We start from the raw sequence: 15,670 nt of genomic DNA on the forward strand, positions 1-15,670 counted from the left end.
CAAAAAGGCTCTGAACTCGGCCTCAATTGCAGTCGCAAAGCAAGCGATTATTTCCGAATTACAGCGATATTCACATGAAATGAAACTTGGATTGATGTTGCAGCGATTGTCTTGGAATAGACAATCGCTAAATATTCGTTGTTGGAAATTGACTACTTTTTATAGAAACTCTTGTATTTTAAATCTCGGATACATTTGTGCTCTAGTTCAAGAAACAGTGATTGCATGTTTGAAGCATACAACTGTTGTTTCTATAGATGTGGAATTATTGAAACTGATGTAGATATTCCTTAAACACTCGTTCAGCTCTTGGTGCTTCATTCTGCGCGAGTACAAGTGTATTAATATTGCTTCTACACATTTCAATGCTGCCAGCTGTTTACAACTACTACCCGAACGTGATTATAATGTACAGATCAAGTAATTCAAGATACAAGCCATAACCACTTGACCATTTACTTGCGATATATACCACGCGCATGATCAAAAAACTGGAGTGTGCATATACAATGACAGTTTCTAATTATGCCTTTAACCATTATTACATGTTTTGAGCATGCCTAACCCTTGACTTGAAGTATTACATTCACAGATTATCCTATTATAATGATTTGACTAAGCAATGCATTGATGAAAATACAATACCTTGACAAAACAAACCAATAAAGTATAACTTTGTCAATTTTTATAAATTTCGGCAAAATTCATCACTATTTTAAGCTAGCGAGAATAAGAATGGGAACAAAATGAAAAATATATTTTTGGTTATATAAAAAATGACACTTTCATTCTATTTTCAAACACTGAAATAGCATTAACAGACTGCTGTTTCATTCTTTGATAAACGAAACTTTCCAGTTTACAAGACTGCCAGCAAGTCAGATTGTCGCCGCGTGCAGAAATCACGATCGAAAATGTGGTTGAAATTTGCGCAAATATCTCCAAATGCACGTGCACACTCAAGACTGCTTACAATTTTTGAATTTCCGACTTTGCCTCGCGTTCTCATTTCCTTTGTCACTAGCTGTAAAACAAGCAAATCGCCTCTTGATATAGCTTGCAGCAACGTCCAAAGTATTTCTAATCTGACGACCAGCATCTCCATTAAAAAGTCATTTCTCATAATCCTTAATACCATCACAACCACTTGCCAAATATGCGCAACACATCAAATTTTATTGATGACAATAGTTTAAGCAATGAGTTTACAAAGATTATAACTCAATTGCTTACAGAAGGAGAACTTGAGCTTGATTCAGCTAAACTCAAGGTGAAACTTGCAACCATTTCGAATCCACATTCAATGGATTGTATTGGCCTATACATACTGGATAATATACTCATTGTTACTTATATCGACAATGCTATTTAGCTGATTAAATCCAGCTGTAAAGCATCCAATGCAAATGTTGAAATTGTATTCAAAACAATTGGACGAATAATGAACCGCAAACATTCTCAGGTATATAGCTAGACCACTTGAATGCAATAATGGCTGATGAATGTTGGGAGTCGAGATTGCAAATTTACCTGTTTCCATTTCTAGATTCGATATGCATGTGTCCAACTGACAGATGTGTTATTTATGCGGTCAAGTCTTTTTCGATCGTTGCATATGTCACAAATACAATCATATTTGTCTTTGTGTTTTGGAGGAAACAAAGGTGTTTTACCACCTCCGGTGGAATGGGCATTGAAATTAAAGCATTTGGCGGCATCGTCTATATTTAAATGGCATTCAAGATTTGGATCGCTATTCGGAGAGGTATGGTTGGTAGTATTAAAAGTATTGTATGCTGTATCTGATTTTCATTTGGGTTTTAGCTTGTTGTTGCTATGCAAGTAGCCGAGCCATTCCTACCTGATAATACAAATAGAAACACTTTAGTTGAGGTGCCCGAGTCCTTGAGCGACAGTCAGGTATTTTTCTGTCAGTTTGTACTGGACATGTTTCCATCTTTCTGATACTGCAATCTAAAATGGATTTACTCATTTTTGTCTGTCATCACGTTCATCAAATCCAGCATGCACGAACAAAACAAATTCGACTAGAAAAATACCTACGAATGCGAGATGACTTTCGCAATGTATCTTTTGGAGTTTTAGAGAATCTTGAAAATCTTGTAAGTTAAACCTACATTGATGAAATGGTATCTGAGATGATTTAGAGTGATTACTTTTATAATTTTGACTAGACAACAAGATACACTTACCTTTTAATCAACCTGTGCAGAAACATTGCCTAGAAATCATAGTTCCTAGTGTTGAGGATATATTTTCTGGTGGAAATGGCACTTGCAATGTCTCGACAACAATCAAATCAACTGCCACATCCAAAGAATTTATTCAAGCATACGGTCTTGGAAATAACACATACTCTCTAGATATTACGATCCCTAGTACAGAGTTTCCAGTAGAAACTGCTGAAAATCAAGTCTTATTTGATACCCTTCGAGAATGTACTGCGCTTATAAACAACAAGCACCTTTCTTTGATATCTACGTGGATCGATACAATCACTAAAGCAGAAGATCCGGTTAGTTTAAATTGTAGCCAAGAATTGAATATGCTTTTATCCATATTCGGGGCCAAGCTATTCATGGCTTTTTATATCTTTATAGGATAAAAAATCGCATGAACTATTTCTTAAAAAAGTGATTGATTTAAAATTTTCTGTGTTGAATGCGCTTGAAAAAGCTAAAGATTTGCTCAAATATAGCAAATCCCAGGTAGATAACGGTACGTGATGCTGTTTTCGTATAGTTTTACAGTCGTGTTATTAAAGCATAGCTGACTTGGATTGAATATTGAACACCATTGGAAAAAGATCATGTTGAAGAATCGAGACAGGAGAATAGTGACGACGAAGAAATGTTTGAAGAAGTTCCCGATCCAGAACTATCAGAGGAAAGTATCAAGCCATCTAATAGTCCAATTCCTACAATAGATACTCAAATGCTTGAACAGCCTATTCAGCCTGTTGCGTCAGGTAGCGAAACTAATCAGCCACAGAATTGCTATCAGGATAACTCTGAATTTCAAAAACTTTTGGCTTTAGCTCCTGAAGTTCCTTATGATAATGATTTGTATTATTGGGATAAGCAGGACGTTTCGTTTTCAAGTATATCTTCAAATGCTGGTCTTGGTATGTATCTGCATAATTGGTCAAACATGCTGTATATTATTTTGCTAAATCAGAGCTGTTTACATGGTGTTTTGGTAGACTTTCATCATCGATTTTTAGGAGATGGGCCAACAGATCGAGTACTTTCCAAGGATGCGCTGTCTTCTCTTCGCAAGCGCCAAATGTATCTCATTGCTGAGGCCCCTAAAAATATTCCGGTATTTAAATTGCTAAAATTTGATGCAACTTGCTTATACAAGCTTGTTTTGATCTCACTATTGTTTTATTGTCTAGGCATGCAGAGCTCCACTTAGAACTGGAGCGCTGTGTCCACGTCGCGATTTAGTTCGATGCCCTGTTCATGGAAAAATCATTCCTAGGTATACCATATGATATTTGCAACTTTATCCAATTTATTGTGTACTGCTCAATACATGAAAGTAAACTAACACGCTGTAATGAGTAAAGAGATGATACTGGGACACCGCTTGATCCAACTGCAGAGCCAGATCAGGGTCTTGCTTTGAGCACTACACATTCTTCAACTGGACGCAGATCTAAACGAGATACAAGGCATTCTGAACAACCGTTCAACAGACGTGCTCCTGCTTGGAAAATAATCGAACAAGATGTTTCAGGAGCACTACGTCTTTCCTCGCGGCAAGCAAAACTCCGTGAATCCAAACTGGTGGATCTTACTAAAAAAACTAATCCCATCCAAAAACGAATCTTGAAAAAAATCAACAAACTTGACAAAAACTCATCTGATAGTCATCCAGAGGATGCCGAGTTACTTTCTAAAATTCAAGATAGAAATCTTAATCGTTGGTGATTTTTTTGGGACAAATAGAAAAGGTTGAATTTGACTATTTACAGTTGTATTCACGTAAAACAAAAAAATTGTATTTATCCTGCAGTGATTTCCATTTTTCAATAGACATTCAATTCTTTAATAAACACATAAACTGTAGTTTTGATACAATCATAAAACTCATTCATTGTAATTCAAATATTGTCAAACTCATCCTTACTGTGTTCTAGTGCAAAAACCAATGATTGTATCTCTCGAGCATACAACTTTTGTTTCTATAAATGTGGAATTATTGAAACTGATGTGGACGCTGCTTTAAACATTTGTTTGGCTCACAGTGTTTTATTTTACGTGAATACGGCGATAAAAATATAGATGAAAAGTTTATTTTAGTGTTTAATTTTGAAGAGAATTCTGCAGTCTCCAAATATCACGAGCTATTTAATATCAGTTGGAATAGGTTAGAATGCATTATTTTGAAATTGGGTTAGTGATTGATTTTATATTCAAAAATACTTACAATAACTAGTGAGAGTATTCCCACGAGCGTCAGTTCCAGTCCAAGCCACGCGAAGCTTTAGTAAAAGTTGTGTTAGTAGATATTATTGTATATTACAGCTGCATTCACGTAAAATGAAATACAATAATAAAACCAATGCATGATAGACAGTCTCATGGAACGGTGATTTCCACCAAATTTACTAAACATTATGTTTTCTAAACTCTTTAGTTGGTTGAAAATATAAAACCAGTTGAACTCAACATCTAGATTGTAATGGATGAATCTGATGATTGTACAATACATGATCATATCAAAAGAAGGTGATAATTTCAATTCAAAATCATAGTTGGACTGTGTCATATGATGTACGTTGTTTTTTGAGTTGAGAATGCCGATTTGTAGTAGGAAAACAACAAAGACTTGACCATTGCTTATTTTAAAATAGTGAAAGACAGATACAAGTGTTTCATTTTACGCGAATACGTAAGAAATAGGCTTACCGTAATGTTATATCCACATGTTTGACCGGTACATGCATCTGCGCAAATGTCATCCAAGGCATACGAATTAGGACTGGCAACACAATTTGTCGGTGCCCAGTTACACGAATTCACAATGCCTATATATTGCATTAGAATAGTTGATCCGTATAGAAATTGGTTTGATGAGCGTATACACCAAAACTGTTAATACTCAGTCAACAGCAGTACCAGTTCAGGTATAAAAATAGCTTGTGAAATCTAGTTTAAATAAAAACTTACCGTTTCTCAAACTAAACAGAACAGTTCGAGCTCTAACGGCCCAGTCAAACTCAGTTTTGACCCACATTCTTTTCGGTGTAAGATTACACACGATCTGAGGAGTGTTGTTGCTGGTTTGGTAATAAAACAAAGAAATATTTCTGTATGCAACCGATGTGCTCACTACTGGCACCAACAATGAAACACCTATTAAATAAAATTGATGTATAGTATACAACAGTAATTTTGTTGGTACGGTATATTATAAAAGTATAGATGTCGTGCTCATTCATGGCAGCCGTTGAAACCAGCAACTACACGGCGTTTTACCGATACACCAAACAAATATGCGTGTCCAGTAGATGGATATGTTCAACTAAAAATCAGAACAAGAATCACATTCAAATACTCAACTGTTTGGAATAGAAAGTGTAGCATAGTCATCAACATTGACCCAGAATGCTGCCGTGTAACTTTTGGGTGTAGTGGATCTGTCGCCATCCCAAGAAAACCAGCGCATATACATCATCTGTCCATCGCCTTTGCTTAATGATTGTGTTTGAGTAGATATGTTGAATATATTGTTTAAATCTGCTATTCCATGCGAAGGAATACCAGTTGCAGTGCCAGTAGCGAAACTATCGGCTAGCTCGTATGTTGGAGTCGGAAACAAAAAAAGAAGGATAGACACCCACACGGAAAAAGAACCAAGTACATTAAACCCCGTCATTTAAATGCAGTATAAGATGTAAATCTCAAAGGGTTTATGGGCTGCAGATAAATCAGATTTTAAACAGTCTGTCAACTATTTAGGAGAGTTGAAGAAGGCTTGTAAATAGTATGTACGTGACTAATCTAATAGTCGCGTTCAATCACTACCATGATAAATAACATCAACATCCATCCAACGCATTAAAGCTTTATTGTTATTTTACAGCTGCTACTGTTAAGGGATCAGATGAAACCACATGTGCTGCATTTATATTTAGTGGATTTGGGGAATTTTCAGTAGGGAAATGTACCAAAAGTGATGACTTGAACAAGTCATCAAACATCTCCGATACACCCTGACCAGTTAATGATGATGTTTCAAAATACCTAAATTACAAATACAGTTCAACAAGTTAGTAGGTGGTTTATGAGATAATTAGAATGAGTATGGATCGTTCGAGTAAAGCAGTTACTTTGCTCCAATCTCTTTTGCTTTTGACTCGCACTCTGATGTTTCGACAAGACGAGGCTGGATATCTGTTTTAGTAGCCACGAGATACAATACAACATTTGTATTAGCGTAGTCTCGTAGCTCTGTAATCCAAGTTTCAATATTTTCAAATCCTATACGACTGGATACATCAATCGTCAGCATAGCCTATTGATGACATCAATTGCCATGATGGTTGATTAGTATCTATTCAAATGACTTGAAAACATACACGAAACTGAATTACTCCATGTGTATCCTTGTAAAACTCATTGCGTATATCAAAATATAGTGGGTCTCCCCCGACATCCCAAAAATTGACCTTGACTAATACATATACATAAAAGGATTGTCCATGCTTTAGATTGAATCTATGCACAAAATACAAGTATGATGTTATCAAACAAGAGCCATACTTTCTTTGTCATTGCACTGGATAGCCTTGACTCCAAAATCAATTCCAATTGTTGCTACATATTCCAATATAAACTTTTCATGGCCATTAGATATAATGTCAGCTACACATTAATGTAGTGTGACTTTGCAGTCGTGATCAGCGAGTATATACCCTTCCTTCGCAATATCTCTTGACAAGACAGCTCTTTCCAGAATTTGAGTCTCCCATACTAAGTATTTTAAGTCTGTTGACCATCAACAATTGGCAGCATCATATATCTCTGTTAGCTTTTCTATAGCTCAAAGTTTGGTGATGACCTTTATCAAAAAGTCAAAGTACTGCTCCAGGCAAAATGAATCTAATTAAAGTGTATTATCCTGTGCATTTTATGGTATCTCCATACTCACCGTGTAATAGCACTAGTATGTGATTTTGTAGTTAGATGTCCTCTTTGTCTATCCATTTATGCTGTGAAAATACTATTTCAGGGCAAGTGGGCAAAGTTTAAACTTGATAAATATCTCAGTTTTTATTGATATTATTGTGGAACCATTTTGCATCATTGACATTCAGCCTGGTCGTGAGTTGTGTTGAATTTCAAATAAGATGCTGAAATGGTATATTGCAAAGAACAGCGGGGCAAAATACTATACGTTAATGGAAGCAAGTGTTTTTAAGGCCTACATTTACAACACGAGAAACTCGTTAATATGATAGTCTAGTCTGTATGTTTATAGCAAACCAAATGTTTACACATTCAAGAATATACTTACTTTCTTCGTGAACTGGCATTTCTGTTTTTTTAAATGTATTCAATTCCTCTCGAATCTGTACCTTCATCTGAGGAGTCAAGTTTTTAAATGTAGCACCTGCATCGGGTTTGCGATTATACTCGCTCTTGCGGAACGTGGGTAGCACCTCGACAGTTTCTGAAAATAAAATAATCTTGGCTTCCTGTAGTTCTTCAATATTTGGACGTTCTCGAAGACGACTTTCAAGTACATTTTCTAATTGGGCTCGCTTTAGTTTTTCTTGCGCAGTAATCAACGATGGGTCTACTACGTATCCGACTAGTTTGGGGCATCACGATAGAATAGTAATATTAGCAAACAGTATTGGAATGAGATGAAAGCTATCAACACCCATTATCAGTTGTAAACTCCAAATTCAGCGTCCATTTTTAACTGATGGCATTGATGATTTTTTCTATTCGTGCATACGTTAGGGTGTATATTAGCGATTGAATTGTTTAAATACCTTTCAAAATATTCAGTTCTTCCAACTGTGCTTTCTCGGGTCTTTTTTTTAAGATGGATTTGAGTTGATCGGATCGAACCTCGAAGCTTTGTTGAGTTTGAGAAACACCTGCATCACAATCAGTTTGAGCATCTTCATTGGAATCGTCGTTCTTGTCTTGGGAACTGTCGACTAAATTATAGTTGGTCATAGAATGACGAGATTAAACACGGCCAACAGAGCATGAGATTTGAGCTCACAAACATAAAGTTTACCGCGAAGAATATTGCGCAGCTTGAGATCCACTTTAGTTGGGCGAATGCTTAATCTGCGATTCAGTTGGTCTTTGCGCTTCTCTTCCTCCAATGACAGTTTGGTTTGAAGAATAGAGGATGATACAATAGCTGGATGGGTCTCGTCCTCTAATAATCCAATTAAAAGTTACCAATTAAATTCCATGATTCGCTATAATTTAATCAATGCCCAATTATTTATAGTTGTTGACTCTATGTATTCAATCGGCATCGCGTTACCCAATAGAAGTGACAAGTGAATAGTACCAAACAGACAAATCCATCCAAGTTAAGCTGCTTATTCTTCTGCTGCTCCATTCTTGATTGAATACATCAGAGTTTATCAAAACGCATTTTTTAAATTGATCAGGGTCAACTGTACCTTTAAGAATGTTTTTTTGAACAAGTTCAGCTGGGGTGGATCTGCTAGCAAATCGTTTTCCAAAGTCTAAGAGTTGGCCATATTGGTGGAATTTAGTATCAATTGGATTGAAAAGAGTGGGCTGTTAGTACAATCCAGTGTCATGGTAATCACATCATTTGTAATGCATAAGACTAGAGGAAACGAGCGTTTTAATTTGTTTCAAATACATGCAAGATTATCGCACCATTCACAATCTTTGATAAACCACGGGAATCAGATTTAACTTCTGCAGACATGATTGGTGTGGCTCAATATACGCAGTTTCGTCTGATTTGCCAATGGGGTATTAAAAACTCGAGTTTTCGAATCTGCGCAAGTGTATTTCAAAAATTCAAATGCAAGTCAAGAGACTAAAAAGAAGTTTGTTGATATGCAGGTCAGAATTGGAATATAGTGGGATTTTTATCAGATATCTTTCGTGGCTGATGCTATATGCCTGGACACAATGTCAAAGCCGACGCGTGGATATCAAGCCATTATAACTTCCCTACGCAACGCCGCACAAGCAGGTTAAAAATTTGATCGTGGAGTCAAACGGTATTCTTGGTTGGCAATTGATCTGTAACGCTTTGATTAGATTTGGATAAAATCTACATGCAAGTTCAACTGTTGGTGAGTGAAAGCAGAAACAGGTCACTTTCCCAACATTACACGTTGCTGCAAAACGAATACCAAAAAAGGTAATTGAGAAATCGGTATTGGCTGACTGTTCAATAATGGGCATGGACTGCGGTTCAGATAATTGATGTTCTATTGCATATTTTCACCGCCAGCTAATTCACTTGCATGTGATTTTTCCAGTATCTTATACAGCATGGTTGCACTCGATCAACTTTTCCAGCAAAAGTAACGAGTCTTGAATGAGACTATAATATACTTGTCAATCGTCTAGAAACACCTGATACAGTACAAAAACAAGTTAGTAAAATAAAATAGCTTATTCAAATGGCTGTAGACTTGGCTTTTGAAAGCGTTGGCCACATCCACACAAGTCAGTGTGGATCTGTTATGTTGAATTGAGCTGCATGTGACCCATATACATTCGCTCAACTGGGCCAGGATGTACAGCCATATTTATGTCAATGAAATACTTGTATCTTGCAGTGATTGTCTTGAAATTAGCAGTAGCTAGATATTCATTGCATTTCTTGATGGAGATCGACTTTTATAGACGCCCAAAATAAACACTATTCGTCATATGATTCTTACAATCAGACCATCATTTTTCCCAGAGTATAACTATACATTGTACAGCTGCCAGATTCATTCATTACAATCCAGATATCTGATTTGACTGCCTCGATACAACTCATGTATTCTAAAATATCATACATTCGCGTTTTAGTTCAAGGGAACAAAGATTGCAGGAATGAATGTTGTTTCCATGCCAATCACCCAATGCTAATGTTTGGTTTATAGAAAAGGCTAAATATTGAAAAAGCACCCATGTGAGATTGGCTGAAACTGACTTTATTATACAGACTTATTTAGTGCCTATTTACGTGAATACGGCAATGAAAGAAACCATCCAATAGCTACAGTTTATTTTCGCGGTCTCCTAGAGGAAGGCGGAAATGGCAAGATACTCCGTTCATCTACATTGTCAAATACACGTTTACGCCTTTTATTATTGCCATTAGGATTCTTTCGCTGGAGTGCTGAAGCAGATCGTCCATAGTGTTTCCATCGGCACTTTTCTGGAATGTCTAAATTCTCCAAAAATTTAAGCATGCAGATGCGTCCTTCAGATTTTACAAACTCGGGATGTTTTATAAAGGTTAAATACGGCTCTTGAGTTGGGTCAAATATGCGGGTTTGTTCAGGGGTAGTGAATGTACTATTCGGCGGTCAAGATCAAATATAAAAGAATAAGCAATTGTTTGTTTGTTAGACTAAACCAAATGACTCGACCGCTTAATCAAAATCTAAACCTACTAGAGTTTAGGGGTTTCAAGATAGGTGAGTGTCAACCAATTTCCTTTGGGTTTTTGAATGGATCCATCTACCTCGCTTGAGGGAATCAACTGATAAAATGTCAGCATTGCAATATCTAAAAAATCAGCAATCATATCTTTTGCAATACAAGTCATATATCAAGCAAACACAACACACCACTGCTGGCCACCAATAGGGACATTCAGGATCTCCAGTATAGACGAATACTGCAGTCATTTTGTCGACTATAAATACAACAATAGCAATACATTTAGCAACACAGCAACCGTTTACAGCTAGTCAGTTATTACACCAAGCAAATAGAATAAAACAGGCAGTCGCGCGTAACATACAATCCATAACTTGAACACCTCCAACTTGATCTATGCATGAAATCAGCCTATTTTCAACGGTATCAGCTTGTGTATCTTTTGATTGAGACAAATACTCGGTATCAGTCACTAGTTTAGTTTTGGATTCCAGCTTGGCATTGCATTCCTCCACAAAAAGTTGGTCCTCGCATCTAAACTTTGACGGAATAAATACATTCAAAGGCTCTTTGTACTTGGCTTCATTATTTGTCGGATCAGTCAATGGTACTTTTCTACCATAATTGAACGCCAAATTAATTCTATCTTTATATGAAAGAGTGTTATGATTGGAGACTGTAGGCTTTTGGGTGTTTACCTGACCCACTAAACCTGCAGTTAAAGTGGTGCTTGATTAGTATTGTTTTTTTAAGCAATGTATATTAACAAAGTATATTCGTGTATCTAATCAAATATAAATAGCATACAACTTCAAGCGATAGTTCAAATTCAGTGCATTGCATTTAAATAGCACAGTCATCAATTACCTTGTAAGCCATTATCGACCTGTTTTTTAGAAATAAATATGGTGTTGCCAAATCTAAACTGACCATCACTAAAATAATTAAAGGCTTATGAGTTATAAGATGCAAATTAAAAGTAATAAAAATTGTCAGTTCTTACCGATTTTCCAACCAAAAACTATTGGGCTAAAATACAGCAGATCCATCAGCATTGCATATTTGTTAGCATAAAATTGTCATAAACTCCATTAAAAAGCAAATGCAAAAATATTTTTGCAGTTTAAACTTTACTTACACACTCAGTAATGAGAGGCTTTCTTAAGGGCCAATTAAGACCAAATATTAAAAAATGGCGCAAGCACCGAACGCAGTATGTGTTTTCTTCCTTAAATGGCACGTCGATTTTCTTTGGGTTGCTAGATAGAACATGCTTGGGTTTTTTAATATATATATCCGACTGATCCGTACTAGCTATAGATGATGCCGCACTTTCTGTTGTAACCATATTTAGATCAGAACACGATTTGAAAGTTGTTTTCATGTCAGCCAGATATATTGGATCTTGATCCGGTTGAGTAGTTGTTTCCAAACTTGGATAATTAATAGAATCATTGCAGTGAGTAAGCATTGGAAGAGTTTTCGTCGAGACATTTAAGCATGATACAGTTGCCATGACAGTGCCAGATGAGACTGTTGTGTCGGAATTAAAAGGTGTACAAGTTTTATCACACACTTGAAAAGTAGAGTCAAACTTTGGTTGATGACTATGGTCAACAGCAGACTGAGCTGACACTTTGATAATACTATCTACAGGCAGCTCAGTAGTAGTTACACTCACGTCTAGCTCTATTATAGTATTGGGTTTTGATGCAACCCTATTTCTGGTACAATCAGAGATCGTGTCCAGTAAATCATCCTTGTGTAACTTAGTAGCCACACTTTTTGGAAATATGAGATCTGGATCAGAGTTTTCGAATCGAGAAAGTTGAAACCCAATAATGTCGACACCGCAAGAATGGCAAGTTTTCAGTGACGGATCTGTATCAGCATTGCATTTTTGTTGTTTTCTCGCAACATTGGATTTTGTTCCATCATAACCATTTGTAGAGTGAGAAGACGCCATTGTACGAATAAATCCTGTGCTCTTTCTTTCTTTTCGAATACGTTTCAACGTCGTTTTGGAGTCGACTACTTCACCATCTGAATTTGTTTGAGATAGTGGTGCAAAACCGCCTAAATTTAACCTAAACAATCGCATTATAGGCTTAGTTGATATACTACAAGCTGAGTTGGAATTATTAAAAAGTCAAATATTCTACCTCTCACACGATTCGCATAGACATTCACAATTTCCTTGACCAAAATAGTTATCACTGTAGTAGCATGTGATTTCTTCGCCAATGTTAATGTCTCGAGTCACTTTAAAATATATAGCATTAGTCCGGCCAACAGGATTAAACTAAAATATTTCCAATGTTTAAATTGATAGGCCAAATAAAACAAATGGTTATAAATATGTCCAAGTGCTACAAAACTAGAAATGCAATGTTTTAAAAGGCGTCTTGATGCTTGATCGTGATATTTTCAAAACGACATATAAACCATCAAGCACAGCTGACTAGCATCACAGATAGATGGTTCAAGATTAAGACACTTACTTTACAGTTTGCACAACAGTCATGATTGGCAAATCGGGCAGGCCCAAGAAATAATCCCATGCAGTGTCGTTTAGTAGAAAACATGACACTGAAATCGCGCTGGGCAAGGCTACGCTCTTCTTCAGAGTTTAGTTTTGTGAAAATACCAGAGCATAAGTATATCTCATCTCCTGTTTTCCACTCCCGTGTGGCAACAATCCGAGCCTCGGCTTTTTTAAATTTCAAATATCTATCTGTTCGATCAATCTCAAATCCGGCATTAGTGGTATATATAGAAAGATACCGACGAACATGGCTAGACATAAAAAATTGTAAATAATATAAGCTAGAGTACTTTTGCTAATACTAAACAAGAATGATTTCAACAACTTACTCTTTAAAGTGTTTGAAATCATTTTCAGTTTTTGACGTGAATACATGGTCATAGTAGGAAAACGCGGGCTCTCTTGGAATAGGAATTTCAAGCTCTTGGTCCGCCGACACATCCTTTGCATCCATTAGTTCCTTGTCACAATCTGCTACTTTTACTTCACCAAAAGCAGCTCTGCCATTTTTGTTGTCACCATCACTTTTTCCATCAACAGCTGCATCAACCCTTTTATAGTTTTGCTTTTGCTTTCCCTTAAATATATGGACATTCCTGCTCAACTATTTCCTTATTTATGCTATTGGGAATCTTGTTTGGAATATCGAGTAGTGGATGTAAAAAGGCCACTGATTGAGTGTCCGAGCACGCTGAAACAGTAGTTTCAAGCAGATTCGAGTTAGTATCACACAGATTTGCTGCATCCTTCAAAATATCGTCAAGGTCTTTTGCTTGGTTATGCCAAAGATTCGGATTGGCGGAATTTGAAGACTGAGTGATGATTGGCTCAGCAGTTTCTCGTGTATCTCTGGGTGCATTGGGCCAGAATTGATGAACTAAAATCTCAGTTGCCTCGTCTAATGATAAAGCCTTTTCTCCCATATATCTAATGAGATCTATGACAACTCGAGCAATGGCAGCACGATCTGGTCCACAATTCAAGTTTGCTGCTTCACCTAGATTATAACAAGATCAGGATGTTGCAAACCCAACGAGTTAATTCTATACAAACCAAGGCATAATGGACCGATACTAAGCTTCTAGGTCAGCCGATTGGACAAAAAAGGAATAACACACGATAGCTGAGAATAGATTCAAAAATAGACAAGACTATCAACAAGTGGTTTGAACTCGGAGTATGATGGGAGGATTTGGTATATAGATATTAAAGCAACCAAACCTTTTGATGAGTATTCTTCTGTTATCTTGTGTGTTTTGAAATCCATAAAAACAGTATCTATGAGTGCGTCAGTAAGGACATCATCGTATTCGGCTAGAGTTGAATAGTGTGCGGGCTCAAGCTTGTTTATTTTTCGAAGACGACCATTCGTAAGCTCGTGAATAGAATATTTTGTATTTGAATATTCATTCTCTGCTGCTTTGTCTTTGGTCATTATCCTGTGTGATTGGGTATGTATAATGCTTGACTGCCAATTATCCAACTCCAGCCGATATGCAGCATTTTGATATTTATCGATTCAACACCGAATCACGTGATTTGAACTTTATTTTATCACTGCAACAATTGGCACATTTGGCGAGTATCTTTGATTATGCAGCCTAAAGTATCAAAATACAAGTGTTTCATTTTACGTGAATACGGCTGTAAATCATGCAGACGTGAGATCATATTCAGAATTGGGGTAAAGAAAGGTCTGGAGGCTCGAGGATACTTGCAGAACCAATGCATGCAAACGTCGACGGGTTGTTTCTGAGATGACACCGTAAATATATTATTAGTTGGTACAATTATAAGACAACAATTGCAAAGAATAGGTTTAAACTGAAACGCTCAACATAGTTGATGAGTTATATACAAGACTACCATTTGTGTTCTCTAGAGATTCGATTTCTGTTAGTAGGTCAGAGAGTTGTTTCTCATGCAAAATGATTGCACTACTGAGTGATACCTCTGTAAGAATATGAAGCTGCTGTCCAATACTAAGCATTGCCTCGATTAGATCTTATTGAAACAGTATTTGTGAGACACGCCAAAATGCAAGTAGTTGCAAGTTGAACAAAATGATTTAGTACAACCCAAATGCACAGGATAGTCATCAAATAGTATTGAGTGCATTACAAGTGTAGATAGACTATTTGGATATATACCTCGTTGAGCATAGAATAGGTGCTGTTTATGAGATTCAATCCGTTGAATGAGATCATCACGATCAAATCCATTCAGCACGTCACCCAAAGAGTGAATGCCTGGTGGTGGATGTAATGGTATACACTCATTATGGGCTATATATGGACTTTTATCTTCAGAAACTTGTGAGATAACAGATGCTTGTTTGGTATGGTTTCCCACAATAAAATGATCTTGAGTTTCTGGTTGAGAAAGTAAAGGGGGAGATTTTTGTGCTGGAAACATAGATATTGTGCTGGTAGTTGATTTGTGATCCTGTTCAGCCATTTGATTTCAGTCGAGC

The 15,670-nt window shown here is 36.6% G+C and overlaps 6 protein-coding genes across 6 annotated transcripts; 1 reads left to right on the plus strand and 5 right to left on the minus strand.

The window, feature by feature from the left end:
* Nucleotides 1–1,156: 1,156 nt before the first annotated feature.
* BATDEDRAFT_22037 (uncharacterized protein) lies at nucleotides 1,157–3,956 on the plus strand (the record flags this gene model as incomplete). The annotated part of the gene is made up of 11 exons (XM_006675386.1): nucleotides 1,157–1,270; nucleotides 1,373–1,462; nucleotides 1,547–1,765; nucleotides 1,825–1,920; nucleotides 2,025–2,123; nucleotides 2,234–2,536; nucleotides 2,622–2,739; nucleotides 2,828–3,145; nucleotides 3,224–3,342; nucleotides 3,419–3,504; nucleotides 3,593–3,956. The coding sequence occupies 11 exons, from the start codon at nucleotides 1,157–1,159 to the stop codon at nucleotides 3,954–3,956; spliced, it is 1,926 nt and encodes a 641-aa protein (XP_006675449.1).
* A 375-nt stretch (nucleotides 3,957–4,331) lies between these two features.
* On the minus strand, nucleotides 4,332–5,907 carry BATDEDRAFT_22038 (uncharacterized protein; the record flags this gene model as incomplete). Its single annotated transcript, XM_006675387.1, has 6 exons — nucleotides 4,332–4,372; nucleotides 4,456–4,510; nucleotides 4,938–5,056; nucleotides 5,199–5,384; nucleotides 5,508–5,553; nucleotides 5,632–5,907. 6 exons carry the CDS (start codon nucleotides 5,905–5,907, stop codon nucleotides 4,332–4,334), a joined length of 723 nt encoding a protein of 240 aa, XP_006675450.1.
* Nucleotides 5,908–6,217: 310 nt separating this feature from the next.
* BATDEDRAFT_5975 (uncharacterized protein) lies at nucleotides 6,218–7,018 on the minus strand (the record flags this gene model as incomplete). Its single annotated transcript, XM_006674862.1, has 5 exons — nucleotides 6,218–6,275; nucleotides 6,362–6,546; nucleotides 6,626–6,705; nucleotides 6,795–6,867; nucleotides 6,947–7,018. Coding segments are annotated over 5 exons (468 nt in total), but the record flags the coding sequence as incomplete, so codon positions are not given.
* Nucleotides 7,019–7,429: 411 nt separating this feature from the next.
* Nucleotides 7,430–8,964, minus strand: BATDEDRAFT_22040 (uncharacterized protein; the record flags this gene model as incomplete). Its single annotated transcript, XM_006675388.1, has 6 exons — nucleotides 7,430–7,455; nucleotides 7,549–7,845; nucleotides 8,033–8,203; nucleotides 8,287–8,433; nucleotides 8,687–8,752; nucleotides 8,913–8,964. The coding sequence occupies 6 exons, from the start codon at nucleotides 8,962–8,964 to the stop codon at nucleotides 7,430–7,432; spliced, it is 759 nt and encodes a 252-aa protein (XP_006675451.1).
* Nucleotides 8,965–12,810: 3,846 nt separating this feature from the next.
* Nucleotides 12,811–13,462, minus strand: BATDEDRAFT_8511 (uncharacterized protein; the record flags this gene model as incomplete). The annotated part of the gene is made up of 2 exons (XM_006674952.1): nucleotides 12,811–12,954; nucleotides 13,154–13,462. Coding segments are annotated over 2 exons (453 nt in total), but the record flags the coding sequence as incomplete, so codon positions are not given.
* Nucleotides 13,463–14,751: 1,289 nt separating this feature from the next.
* BATDEDRAFT_22042 (uncharacterized protein) lies at nucleotides 14,752–15,654 on the minus strand (the record flags this gene model as incomplete). Its single annotated transcript, XM_006675389.1, has 3 exons — nucleotides 14,752–14,798; nucleotides 15,064–15,201; nucleotides 15,348–15,654. The coding sequence occupies 3 exons, from the start codon at nucleotides 15,652–15,654 to the stop codon at nucleotides 14,752–14,754; spliced, it is 492 nt and encodes a 163-aa protein (XP_006675452.1).
* Between the last annotated feature and the right edge of the window lie 16 nt (nucleotides 15,655–15,670).

The sequence above is a fragment of the Batrachochytrium dendrobatidis genome, assembly GCF_000203795.2.
Source record: "Batrachochytrium dendrobatidis JAM81 unplaced genomic scaffold BATDEscaffold_1, whole genome shotgun sequence".
Lineage (NCBI taxonomy): Eukaryota > Fungi > Chytridiomycota > Chytridiomycetes > Rhizophydiales > Batrachochytrium > Batrachochytrium dendrobatidis.